This window comes from Hyla sarda, chromosome 8 (genome assembly GCF_029499605.1).
Source record: "Hyla sarda isolate aHylSar1 chromosome 8, aHylSar1.hap1, whole genome shotgun sequence".
NCBI classification, from domain to species: Eukaryota; Metazoa; Chordata; class Amphibia; order Anura; family Hylidae; genus Hyla; species Hyla sarda.
The window spans coordinates 68,069,290-68,083,175 of record NC_079196.1 but is presented as its reverse complement, the minus strand read 5'-3'; the positions used below and the strand labels follow the sequence as shown (position 1 = coordinate 68,083,175).

General features: G+C 43.6%; 1 protein-coding gene across 8 annotated transcripts in view; it reads left to right on the top strand.

Moving 5' to 3' along the window:
- NCKAP1 (NCK associated protein 1) overlaps positions 1-13,886 on the top strand; it is a 181,883-nt gene that overhangs the window by 113,828 nt on the left and 54,169 nt on the right. For all 8 annotated transcript variants that reach the window (XM_056536108.1, XM_056536107.1, XM_056536106.1 and 5 more), the window contains 3 exons: positions 1,858-1,990; positions 5,660-5,741; positions 7,594-7,652. In XM_056536108.1, the coding sequence (XP_056392083.1) occupies positions 1,858-1,990; positions 5,660-5,741; positions 7,594-7,652 (274 nt within the window). The remainder of the gene's footprint in view (positions 1-1,857; positions 1,991-5,659; positions 5,742-7,593; positions 7,653-13,886) is intronic.

Sequence of the window (13,886 nt, the reverse complement as noted above, 5' to 3'; positions counted from 1 at the left end):
GTCAAACGCCAGTAGGGTGTAAATGCTCACTGCACCCCTTATTACATTCCGTGAGGGGTGTAGTTTCCAAAATGGGGTCACATGTGGGGGGGTCCACTGTTCTGGCACCACGGGGGGCTTTGTAAATGCACATGGCCCCCGACTTCCATTCCAAACAAATTATCTCTCTAAAAGCTCAATGGTGCTCCTTCTCTTCTGAGCATTGTAGTTCGCTCGCAGTGCACTTGACGTCCACATATGGGGTATTTCCATACTCAGAAGAAATGGGGTTACAAATTTTGGGGGGCATTTTCTCCTATTACCCATTGTTAAAAAGTAAAATTTGGGGAAAAACCAGCATTTTAGTGGAAAAATATTTTTTTTTCATTTACACATCCGACTTTAACAAAAAGTTGTCAAACACCTGTGGGGTGTTAAGGCTCACCGTACCCCTTTTTACGTTCCTTGAGGGGTGTCGTTTCCATAATAGTGTGCGATGTGGGGTTTTTTGCTGTCCTGGCACCATAGGGGCTTCCTAAATGGGACATGCCCCCCAAAAACCATTTCAGAAAAACTCACTCTCCAAAATCCCATTGTTGCTCCTTCGCTTCTGAGCCCTCTAGTGCACCCGCCGAACACTTGACATACACATATGAGGTATTTTCTTTCTCGAGAGAAATTGGGTGACAAATTTTGAGAGGATTTTTTTCCTTTTACCCTTTGTAAAAATTCAAAAACTGGGTCTACAAGAACATGACAGTGTAAAAAATGAAGATTTTGAATTTTCTCCTTCACTTTGCTGCTATTCCTGTGAAACACCTAAAGGGTTAACACACTTACTGATTGTCATTTTGAATACTTTGAGGGGTGCAGTTTTTATAATGGGGTCATTTATCGGGTATTTCTAACCAGAAGACCCTTCAAATCCACTTCAAACCTGAACTGGTCCCTGAAAAATTCCGATTTTTAAAATTTTGGGAAAAATTGGAAAATTGCTGCTGAACTTTGAAGCCCCCTGATGTCTTCCAAAAGTAAAAACTCATCAATTTTATGATGCAAACATAAAGTAGACAAATTGTATATGTGAATCAATACATAATTTATTTGGAATATCCATATTCCTTATAAGTAGAGAGTTTCAAAGTTAGAAAAATGCAAAATTTTCAATTTTTTTATGAAATTTTTGCATTTTTCACCTAGAAAGGATGCAAGTATCGCCGAAAATTTACCACTAACATAAAGTAGAATATGTCATGAAAAAACAATCTCGGAATCAAATTTATAAGTAAAAGCATTCCAGAGTTATTAATGCTTAAAGTGACAGTGGTCAGATTTGCAAAAAATGCTCCCGTCCTTAGGGTCATAATGGGCTCCGTCCCCAAGGGGTTAAGAAAAAAACATATACATTTTTAACTTTTCACTCCATTATGAATAAAGTTTCACTTGTTTGATTGAAATTCCAAGAAAAAAAACTGCAAAGTCAAAAACCGTATGGTGAAAACTGGATGGAACCGTACGCACATACGGTTCTGTATGGTTCCCATTGACTCCTTTGTTTTTTAAAAAAAGTATACGTTTCAATACGGTTTTTCACCCGGACCAAAAACCGTGGTAACCTAACAAAACCGTACAGGATGCAAAACGGACACGACCGGATGCATCGTTTGGCAAACGGTTTTTAATGGAGAGTCAATGCATACGGTTTTCAATACGGTTCCGTACGTTTTTCAAATTCAAAAAGTATATATATGGGAACTGTATTGCAAAAGCATGGTGTGAACCCAGCCTAATATACTGTAAATCAGTGGTTAATCTGTATTTGATGATGTGACACATGGTCAAGGTGAATATTAAATTGTTGACATATCTCCCATGCAGGCATATAGCTGAACTCATATTTTACATGGAAGAACTCCGGGCGCATGTCAGAAAATATGGGCCAGTGATGCAGAGATATTATGTGCAGTACCTGTCTGGCTTTGATGCGGTGGTGCTGAATGAACTAGTACAGGTAAGAACCTCTTCTGAGGACTGTCCGTTCTTCCTTTAGAGCAGTGTTTTGCAGCCAGGGTGCCTCCAGCTGTTGCAAAACTACAACTCCCAGCATGCCGGACAGCCGAATGTTAGAAGCTATCTGGTTGCTGGGCAACTATGCCTCTTCACAGATTTTGATAAATCTCCCCCCATGGAACTTTAAAGAGGTACTCCAGTTCTTATCTGCTATCTTAGGTGTCTGATTGCAGGGGAAGTCTATGGGAGTGTGGATACACGAGTAAATTGGATAGGGGACATGTTAACGTACTGAAGTACCCCTTTAAATTACACGCATTGGGGGAGATTTATCAAAACCTGTCAAGAGGAAATGTTGCTGAGTTGCCCATAGCAACCAATCAGATTGCTTCTTTCATATTTTATAAGGCCTGTGAAAAATGAAAGAAGCAATCTGATTGGTTGCTATGAACAACTCAGAAACGTTTCCTCTGGACGGGTTTTGATAAATCTCCCCCTATTATCGTTTAACTGCGTAATTTAATATAACCATAAGCTGTTTTTTGTTGTTTTATTTTGCCTACAACTCATGAGATCTACATCTTGATGGTTTCTCCAATTCTTCTATTTTTATTTCAAGATGGTATTGCTTTATTGAATAAAATAAAAATGATGAAACAATCTCCTACTCCTACACAGGATTATGCGTCTCCATAGTTACTCCAGACTTCAAGCAAACCCTGTTTGGTCTGATCCTGCAGGGACTCTCCCATCTTCACCTAATGTACCTTAGTTATGTATATGGTGTCGGATGGGGCAATGCATAATTAACCTTATCATGACGCCAGGGTGTGGTTGACCTATACACCACCCGAATCACTCCGACCTAAGGTTACGGTTAACTGGCTTGCTTCACGGAGGTTGGAAAGATGGTACAATCCGTTACAGCTCGGATTAGTGTGAAGGAGTTGAATGAGTGAACTTAGGGAAGCTTATCGGCTTGCTGGGACTTATAGTTGATTGTGCTGTATATAGTTGTCTTGACTGGTATGCAGCCCACGCTATACTTTAGGGACTTGGACTTGACTGATCACCGAGACTGTAGGCTTACCGCAAGGTTTTGACTTTCACCTGGGTAGTGGGGTTGTAGTTGATTTAGATCCTTCCCATTAGGCAGATAAGTCACATGTTCACCACAGCAAACACCCCTTAACAAAAAGGTCCTTGACAACAGGTTTCTTAAGGTAAGAAGTGCATAGAAAATACAATACATTAACCCTTATGTAACATTACATTATTTGGTGCATTATGGAGAGTTCTAAGGAGAGTGGGCCCAAGACTAACATTGAGGCAGCATCTGCCACACAGGATGGGCAGGAGTACAGAAGAGCATGTGATTCTGTACTGGGTCACCACATGTAGCTATGACTGCAAAGTAAAATCATACAAAGTTTTTTTTATAGTTTGGAACCATGTAAACACAAAGCTGTGCACAGGAGCAAATTACACAAAATGGTAGGAGATTTTTGCCTCTAATTTGCTTTTTTTCATTTAGGTTCTCTTAGGTTATTTTTATTTATTTTAACTCATTTGTTTTTGTGTTTCTGAGAGACATATTATATACTTTACCATCTAATTTTCTGTGTATAAGAATAGAGAGAAAATGGATATCACGCAGCACACTGTAGAGGCTGTAGAAGCAAAACTAAGCAAACAATTTAATAAAGACCTATAGAGACAAGGGGGGAGATTTATCAAAAACTGTGCACACTAAAAGCTGACCAATTGCCCATAGCAACCAATCAGATCACATCTTTCTTTTTTGAGAAGGCTCTTCATAAATTAAAGCGATCTGATTGGTTGCTATGGGCAACTGGGTCAACTTTTCCTCTGCACAGGTTTTAATAAATCTCCTCAAATGTTTTTTTATTTTATTTATATACCATAATAAGTACACGGCAAGAATAAGAAAATGCATTGCAAAGAGATCAATAGCCTTTACAGCATATTGGCCCACATTTTCTTTATTTTGTTGCCTGTTTCCAAGTCAGCGCACCTGTGCACTCGGCCCCGACTGAGTCAGTCAGCGCTAGGACTGTGGACGGCAATGTATTCTCTTAAGATTTCGTCTAAAGAATGACCAAGATTATTCTTTTGGTGGCGGAAACTCCATTGTGTGCACTGTGCAGCTGAATCCCATTAAGAGCAATGGGATTCTGCTGCACTTGAATTTCCGAACTTAATTTCTAAGCGGAATTACTCTCGAAAATTCTGCTGTGTGAACCCTGCCTTAGACTCAGCGGTCACATTGACTGTGGAATTTGAGTGGTTAAACAGCCGAGAACAGCATTCTCTCTGGTCCTGGCTATTTGCAGCACCGTGTCAGCTGTAATAAACTGCTGTACTCCTCATTCACACACCATGCATTTAAGGGGTTGTTAGGGACTACATAAAGATAACATTATACTTATGCCCGATATAGTGAAGGATACGTTGTTACAGCAATGTAGGATGTTTTCTCATCTTTGCTGATGAATATTGTATGTTTGTTCTATTTCGTGTATACTGTAGTAAAAGACATCTGCTTTATAAAAAAAAAAAAAACTTATGTCTGACTGCTGCTCCATTACGGGTAGGTTCACACGCGCGGATTTTCGCAGCGTATTTATTGGTGAAGGCCCGCTCTATGCTGGCTTTACATGTGCCTTCTGGTAGTGGCAATACGCCGCTATGAGCAGACACACTGCAGCGATGTGCGCGGCGTACTTGCACATAGCGGCCGCTCTCCCTGCTCTGAGCTAGGCAGAGAGCAACCGCGATGTGCGAATATACTGCGACTCGCACATCGCGGTGTGACTGCTGGTAGTGGCGTATTGCCGCTACGAGCAGGCACATGTAAAGCCAGCATAGAGCGGGCCTTCACCAGCGGATCTGCAGCGTAAAATAAGCTGAAAATCTGCGCGTGTGAACGTACCCTAATACCAGGGAGGACAAGGGGCCCTTGCTCTTGTGATCAGTGGGCATCCCATCAGTTGATCACCCCATAATCAATCTGACATTGTACATTCACTGTGAATAGGTAATAAGTACAGTATATATTTCCTCTTGTGATCTCATCTTTAATTGCACACACAAGACAGCAGAGGGAGCTGTGGTGTCACAATATGATTCAGGTTTTCGGGCTAAATAGCCTTTTTGCAATAGTATTATTCCATTCAGGTAAAAACATTTTTATACTTCAAATCTGTTAGTGTTATTGATCATGAGAGCTGAAGAGGGTTTAAATCAGTGGTCTTTAAACTGTGGCCCTCCAGATGTTGCACAACTACAATTCCCAGCATGCCCGGACAGCCGTTGGCTGTCCGGGCATGCTGGGAGTTGTAGTTTTGCAACATCTGGAGGGCCACAGTTTGAAGACCGCTGGTTTAGTTGATGACCTATTTCAATGGAAGAATTACTACATGATTACTACATGCATCTGGGACTGTGGGAAGTTATTATTGGATTAGTCCACTAGGTGGCCTTATACCACCAGCTTATCTCTGATCCCCCACATATCCTATTATAATAAGCAACATCACTTTACCTAATAAGACCGGTCAGGTAAGAGACTTAAAGTATTTATTGTACGAATAGAATATATTGTCAGTGCATTTACATAATCTGACTTGTTTGGTCTTTTTGCCTTTAGAATCTCTCTGTATGTCCTGAAGATGAATCGATCATCATGTCATCCTTTGTAAACACAATGACATCTCTAAACGTAAAACAGGGTAAGGTTCTTTTATTTTGCTGCCTGCACAAATAAGACATTGATAAAACCTCTACTTGAATTGTATTCTTTAAAGGGGTACTCCGGTGCTTAGACATCTTATCCCCTATCCAAAGCATAGGGGATAAGATGCCTGATCGCGGGAGTCCCGAAGCAACAATCACGCCCCCTCCCATAGCCTTTCATTGAGGGACAGAGCGTAATGTCACACGGGGGAGGAGGCGTGGCATCACACGCCGTTGGCCCTGTGGTCGCCGGTAATCGGACCCGGAGCGTGTGACTGATTATAAACGGGGTGCCGCGTGCAAGGTGCCGTTGTCCCTGCTCTGTCCACAGCATGTCTACCTAGCATGAGTCCAGCCTAATGTGATCTAAGGCACTGGGACATGCCCTGGAGACAAGTGCTATAGAGCCAGAGCTGAAAGCTCTGTCTCCTAATGTGCAGTCAGAAACGGCAGGGAGTGAGGACAATGGCGCCTCTGCTAAGGTATTTAGGCTCTGAATTCAAAATGAAGGGTACTTTACAAAATGTTGCACTGTAAACAATACAGCTAGTTTACCTGCACTAAATCCAGTATACTGGGTTATAGTACAGGTGAGGAGTTTTAAAGATGGGCCATTGGATGTTCTGGCCATTTATAGTTCTATCGCTATTGTGCGGCTTTGTGCAATGGAGGTGGGGAGCCTGCTCACCCAGCTCCCCTGTCCCATCAATACTCCCCTCCTGGCCCACCCCCTTCCTGAATATGCAAACATCTTCATTCCCACATCTGTGACGTGAGAGCCTGCCATGGGAAGGAGCGATGAGCACTTTGCTCCTTCTACACGCGACTTTCGACTAGCTGTCAGTTTCTCTTTAATATATTTGGTCACTTGTACAGTATACTGCAATAATAATTTATTGCAGCGTTCTGTAATCTTACTGATCTTCCTTCAGATCTACTCATATGTTGTATACATCTATGTATATTTAATAGGGATCGACAGATATCGATTTTTTTAGGGCCGATACCGATAATATGTCACCTTTCAGGCCGATAGCTGATAACTTATACCGATATTCCGGTATAAGTTATCGGCTATTTCAACACCCCGCCCGGTGGGGGAAAGAAGCCAGATTAATGATTTAAAGCGGGCGCTTTAAATCAATGAACTGCAGCGGCTTTTGCCGCGCCAGAGACCGCCGCCGCTCCCGCTTCTCTCCCCCTGCCTATCCTGAGTCTAACCACCACAGTTGCCCCATCGCCTTCCCCCCCATCCTCTGCCCACATACCGCCGCCGCCCTATCGCCTCCCCCCATCCCCGGTGTTATAATTACCTGTTCCCGGGGGTCCGCAATACTTCTGGCTCCGTCGGCGTCCTGCGCTGTCACTGTGCGCACTGACGGTGATGTCGCGTTGGGGACGTCACTCGTCATTGCGCAGCGCACAGCAACAGCGCAGGAGCCAGAAGGATCGCGGACCCCGGGAACAGGTAATTATAACACCGGGGATGGGGGGAGTCGATGGGGCGGCGGCGGTATGTGGGAAGAGGATGGGGGAGGCAATGGGGTAGCGGCATGTGGCCCGAGGATGGGGGGCGGTAATGGGGCAGCGGCGGTGGTATGTGGGCAGAGGATGGGGGGAGGCAATAGGGCAGCGGCGGTGACGGTCATCTCTGGCCGGGGGGTGGGGCATTATAGGCATATCGGCAAGGTAATTGCCGATACCGATAATGTCCAAAATAATGATTATCAGCCATGCTTAAATATAAATTCAAAACTTTTTAAATGTTTGTTTTTTCAGTATCAAAATATCCATGTTTATTGAATGTGTTTTGATATATTTATTATATCTTTTTATTTTTCTTTCTAGTTGAAGATGGAGAAGTTTTTGACTTCAGAGGAATGAGGCTGGATTGGTTCAGATTACAGGTAATTACTGTTCTACAACCATATACAGTGAGTTTGAGGATGGTAACTTTCTATGTGTTTAGCAGAGTACTCCAGTATCTGAAAACGTATCCCCTATCCTAAAGGCATAGTACCTCCCGAACAGGGCCCGGCAGGCCGCAGAAAGGGGGTGTGTCGACCACCGCTCAAAGCAACAACTGCCACGCCTCCTCAATACAACTCTATTGGAGAGCTGGAGCGCTGCATTCGGAAATCTTCTGCTCTGCCATAGCGCTGCTTTGAGAGGGCATGTCGGCCATAGCTTCGTGCGGTGGTCGACATGCGCTATTTGGCTGGAGAGCTGGGGTCCCTGCGGTCCTTTAAGGCTATGGTCAGATGTGGATTTTTTTTATTTTTTTATTTATTTTTTTTTATTTGAATGATTCTGCACCGAGGTTTTGCAGAAAAGTACCAAAACAATACATGCAAATTTGTAAGCCACATAATGCAAAAGTACATGGCTACTTTTGGCAGGACTACTTAAAGACTAAACAATATCATGTTGTCATATTAACATTAAGTAATAAAGGACTTATTTATTATTATAATTCATAAGTTTAAAATAAGGCCCATCATGTTCAACCTATAACCCTACTGTGTTGATCTAATGGAAGGCAAAAAGAACAACCTTATGAGGCTGATGCCAATTGTCCTATACCAGGACGGAAAATTACCTTCCAGAATTAAAGTATGGGAATCAGAATAATTTACAGGATCAATGTTCAATCCCCAAAAATCTATGAAGGCTAGAGCTACATAGCAACCTGCAATGCCATAGATTACATGGTGCAACATCATGTTTGTCTAGATAAATTGCGTGCAGTGTGACTAAAAGGTCTACTGCAGATTTCGTTCTCCTCAGTGCGGTCCTGGTCTCTTCTTCGGAGACAAAAAGAAGTCTCTGAAAACTGGGGAGAACAGGATCTGCAGCAGACCTACAGTGTACCGGGGCTAAGTATGCATCAGTTTATGTTTTCCCTGTCCCCCGGTGTGGTGCCATATTTTGTGTTTTGTCATGGAATGTATTACATGACTCAGCACTTTCCCTTCAGTGTGAATTCGGCTACCAAAGCAAGAAGCTGTCTCCTGCTGTGATAGCCGAGGCGCTGCGGCTGCAAAGTTATGCGCACTGTGGTGTAGTGCCATATGTCCCCATAGCGGGGAATGAATGTAATGTCAGCCGCAGCGCTGAGATCCCCCAGTGGGTGCATGGTCCCCATAGTGGGGAATCAATTACATTACATCCACAGCGCGAATAACATTGAAGCCGCAGCGCTTCGGCTATCACAGCAGGGAACTCACACTGAAGGGAACGGTGTTTTGAAACAGCATATTTGTGGACACGTGCACATGCACCCTCCCGCCCCGCCAGGAACAATTGGTAGAGGGCGGGTGTGCGCATGTCAGCCAATGGAGCTGTCTTAGTCCAGCACTGGAAAGTGCTGAGGCATGTAACACATTCCAGGGCAAAACACAAAATATGGCACTACACCGGCGCCATAATATATACACAAGAAAGCAGAGAAAGATTATACCTTGGGCAACAGCTGTAGCCTCCTGCAATTAGTCCCACTCTACAGCGCAGCATGCGCTACACCGCTCCTTCCAACGAAACCACCATCAGCGTGTGGTGCTCACTCTTGTAGGTAACAGTTCATATAGTAAACTTCATAGAAGATGTGAAAAAGTAGAGGGCACTCACCCAAGTTCTGATGAATCACATAGATTTATTCATAGCAAAAATGTGCAGCGTGGACAAACAAAGACAGGACGGACGGGTTCAGCAGGTGAACTCAGACAGGCAATAGTACCATTTCGCGCCGGAGCGCTTCAACGGGCCACGGGCCCGTTGAAGCGCTCCGGCGTGAAATGGTACTATTGCCTGTCTGAGTTCGCCTGCTGAACCCGTCCGTCCTGTCTTTGTCCACGCTGCACATTTTTGCTAGTTTTATAATACATACACACACCCACCCAAAGGTACATAATAGCAGGATATTGCAGGCACGTAATCGCAAATGGGTAATATTGCTATTTGATTGTTTTTGCGATGAATCGTGATACCATAATGTGGACCTTATCAGTGTTCTTCTCACCTACCTGGAGATGGTTATTCAATTTGGTCACAATGGCAGAAACCGCCTATAAAGCAGTGTTTACCAACCAGCATGGCTCCGGCTGCTGCAAAACTACAATTCCCAGCATGCTAGGAGTTGCAGTTTTGCAACAGGTTGGGAAACACTACTAAATTTTCTTTATAGCCCAGAAAGTATCACATATGTCAGCTGTGTTCACATATACTGTACATTTTCTGCACACCATCGACCTTTCGCTTTACCACCATTTTGCAGCTTTAATTGCTGGGAAATAAAGTCACTTGAGAGCGGATTCTGCTGGAATAGCATCGATCTTGCTTCTTGCAAAAGCCGATGTAGATTTGTTATGATGCCACACAACACTGAATAGGGTCTTTAAGCAGAAGCATTTAGTATATGGAACAGGTTCAGTCTGACATTGTAGGCAATATTTAATGTCTCATTTTTGGGTAATGTGTAAGTCAGATTAATGCTTCACTCAAAAGGTTACTGTTCATTTGTATTATAAGCGTCACAGCAGGGAACTGTTCTGCCGCACCGCCATCAATCGCCCTTCTCAGCCGGCTCTAAATGATTTGTGGCAGAGCTCGACCCGGAGGAAACCACTTCCCCATAAATTGTTTATAAGGTGCCATCTGAAATTGTACTCACAGAATTTTATTTCTCCAGATTTCTTTTTTTCAGTTTGCCCATTTTTAGATGTTTTGCAGATAGAAAATCTTTACACAAAAAATTGAAAATTCTAAATAAATTTTTGAATTAGAATACTTTTTGAGATGCATATTTAAACAAAAAATATTTTTTTTTTTTTTTTTTTAGTTCTGCATCGGCTTCAATTAAGTCTAAATTCATGTAACTTTGAGCCCCAAATACTATTTTCTCATGAATATATATTTTGAATTGTCTGGTTTCTTAGAATCAAATTAATTTATGTATCTAATAATTAATAACATTTTGATACATTGGTTTAAATTGAGTCGAATTCATGTAACTTTGAGCAGCAAATACAATTTTCTCATGTTCAGTCATTGGTCTGTAATGTTTGATGGGGGGAAAACATTCCAGGATAATGTCATTTTATTCATGTTAGGGATGTCCCGATACCTATCGGGGACTCGTTTAATGTCCCCGATACCATGCCCGATACCTTGTGCTGTGTGGCGCTGTCCCGTTCTCCGTTGTCCCGTTCTCCCGATCGCAATCATTGCGTCCTATGGAGGAGTATGTGACACACACACACGTCACTCCTCCTCCCCTGCGCCCAACGTAACGCTGTGGAGGAAGCAGAGTGACGTGTATGTAACATGCTCCTCCGTAGGACGCAATGATGCGATCGGGAGAACGGGACAGCTGAGCGACAACACCCGAGGACAGCCACAGGTGTGTGCTGTCTATATAGGGGGGGGGGCTGCTGTCTATAAAGGGGGGCTGCTGTCTATAAAGGGGGGGCTGCTGTCTATAAAGGGGGGGGAAGCTGCTGTCTATAAAGGGGGGGGAAGCTGCTGTCTATAAAGGGGGGGGAGCTGCTGTCTATAAGGGGGGGGGGGGCTGCTGTCTATAGGGGGAGGAGCTGCTGTCTATAGGGGGAGGAGCTGCTGTCTACATAAGGGGGGGCTGCTGTCTACATAAGGGGGGAGCTGCTGTCTATAGGGGGAGGAGCTGCTGTCTATAAGGGGGGGGGCTGCTGTCTATAGGGGGGGAGCTGCTGTCTATAGGGGGAGGAGCTGTCTATATATAAGGGGGGGCTGCTGTCTATATAAGGGGGGGCTGCTCTCTATATGGGGGGGGCTACTGTCTATAAGGGGCTGGCCTGCTTCCTACAAGGGGGGACTTCTCCCTGTCTACAAGGAGGGGGCCCACTGTCTACAAGGAGGGGGGGCCCGCTGTCTACAAGTGGGACACGAGGGGGGGGGGGCGCTGTCTAAAAGGGGGGAGGCTGTTGTCTACAAGGTGGGCAAGAGGGGGTGCTGTCTACAAGGGGGACACGGTGGGCGCTGTCTACAGGGGGGACAAGAGGGGGTGCTGTCTACAGGGGGGCTGCTACTAATGTCTGCAACTATCTATACTATTAAAGGCAATCTTACAGCAGAGTCACCTGCACTAACTTGAATTTATATGTAGATAGTGCAGGTGACCCGGTTTCTACCACTGCTCACCATGTAAATGTCAGCCCAATCACTCTGGAGACATTGGTTTTGCAGCAAATGCAAATTCCGTGTTCTGTCCAATGGAGAAGAGAGAAATCTTGGCTTATACTACAGCAGGCACCTCCATTGTACACAACAAGGAACCCACATATCAGCACAGTGAGTAGCGCCAGAAACCGGGTCACCCTGGTCTCAGATTCCCTTTAAAATAAAAGTACTCTTACTTGGTATCGGCGAGTACCAGAATTAAAGTATCGGTACTCGTACTCTTACTTAAATAAAATGGTATCGGGACATCCCTAATTCATGTAAATCTTTGCTTTCTGGGCTAAGAAGTCAAATGGGCGGTCCTACTCGTGATTGACAGTTATCGTTGTATAAGGGAGCATATTAAGATAGCTGTTAATCACTGATAGGACCGCCTACTTAAAGAGATTTACATGAATAAATGACAAGTTATTCTGGTTCTCTTTTCACAAAGCTATGTCTCTTTTTTTCACATGGTCAATCTGCTCAGATCGATTCTTTCATTGTTAAGAGGCCTTTTCAGAAATGAAAGAAGCGATCTGATTGGTTGCTATGGGCAACTCGGCAACTTTCCTCTGGACAGGTTTTGATAAATCTCCCCCATTGAATATTACGTTGAACACATGTATCAAATGTTTTTATAGACCCCTATTAAGAAACATGGGAACACAGAATGTAACGGCCGATAAGAATCATTCTGCTCATCTAGTCTCCCCAGTATTCTAAATACTATGAATAGTCCTGGCCCTATCTTATGCATGCTTAAGTAACTTCACAGTATTTGCAGCAACCACTTCTACAGAAAGAGTATTCCGAGTATCCGCTACACTCTCATTCCGAGCATCTGCTACTCTCTCAGGCTAAGTTTCTACTTGTTTTTTTGTCCTGCGTTTTTTCATTTGTGTGGAAATTGCATTTCTGGCACCTTGGCAGTTTTTTTTTGCACCCAAAATTTGTTGGGTACCAAAAAAAAGGATGCAGTAGTGATGGAAAAAAATGTATTTAACGAAATGTAAATTTTTTATAACTAAATTTAAAAAATTTTGTGTTTCACTTTTTTTTCTCTATTTTTGGAAATTTTTTAGGTAGTACTACTACTCCCAGCATGGAACAGACTGTCTCATAATGGGAGTAGTAGTAGCACCTGTACTAATAGACAGATCGCCCGATGCGATTGTCCATTATATAGCAGAGATGCGAAGCGGCTCTATACAGCGCTCACATCTCTGCACTATACTCCAGCCAGTGATGTAAATAGAACATCACTCATTCATATTTTACACCCAGAGTGGGGATTGGCCGGATGGTTGTAGCCAATCACAGCTCTCAGAGGGAAATATTCATATCACTGGCTGGAGTATGGAGCAAAGTTGCGAGCGTTGTATAGGGCCGCTCCACATCTCTTCAATAGATAGGACAATCACCGCGGACGTCAGTAGTGATACCCGCTGTGATCTGTTCTTAACTGCAGGTACTACTACTCCCCTCATGGAGCACGCTCTGTTCCATGTTGGGAGCTGTAGTACCTGCAGCTAAGGAAAGAGCACAGCAAATGTCTTGACACCCACTTTGATCCTCCTGTGTAATGTATTGATGCGGCCGCTCTTTTATGGTTTCCTGCAATGACGTATATATACACCTATTCATACTTCCCGTAGAGAGCGGTGATTGGCATCTGGCCAATCACAGCTCTCTGCGGGAAATAGGAATAGGTGTATATTTACGGCAGTGCAGAGGACCATAGAAGAGCGGCCACCCGCATCTATACATTATACAGAAGGATCGCAATGGAACCCAGCGTGATCTGTCAATTAGTACAGGTACTATTACTCCCATTATGGAACAGTGTGTGTGTTCCCATGCTGGGAGTAGTAGTACCACCTAAAGAATAAAGTGAAAAACACACACAAAATTTTTATTATTGTCGACTATATTTAATATTGTTATAA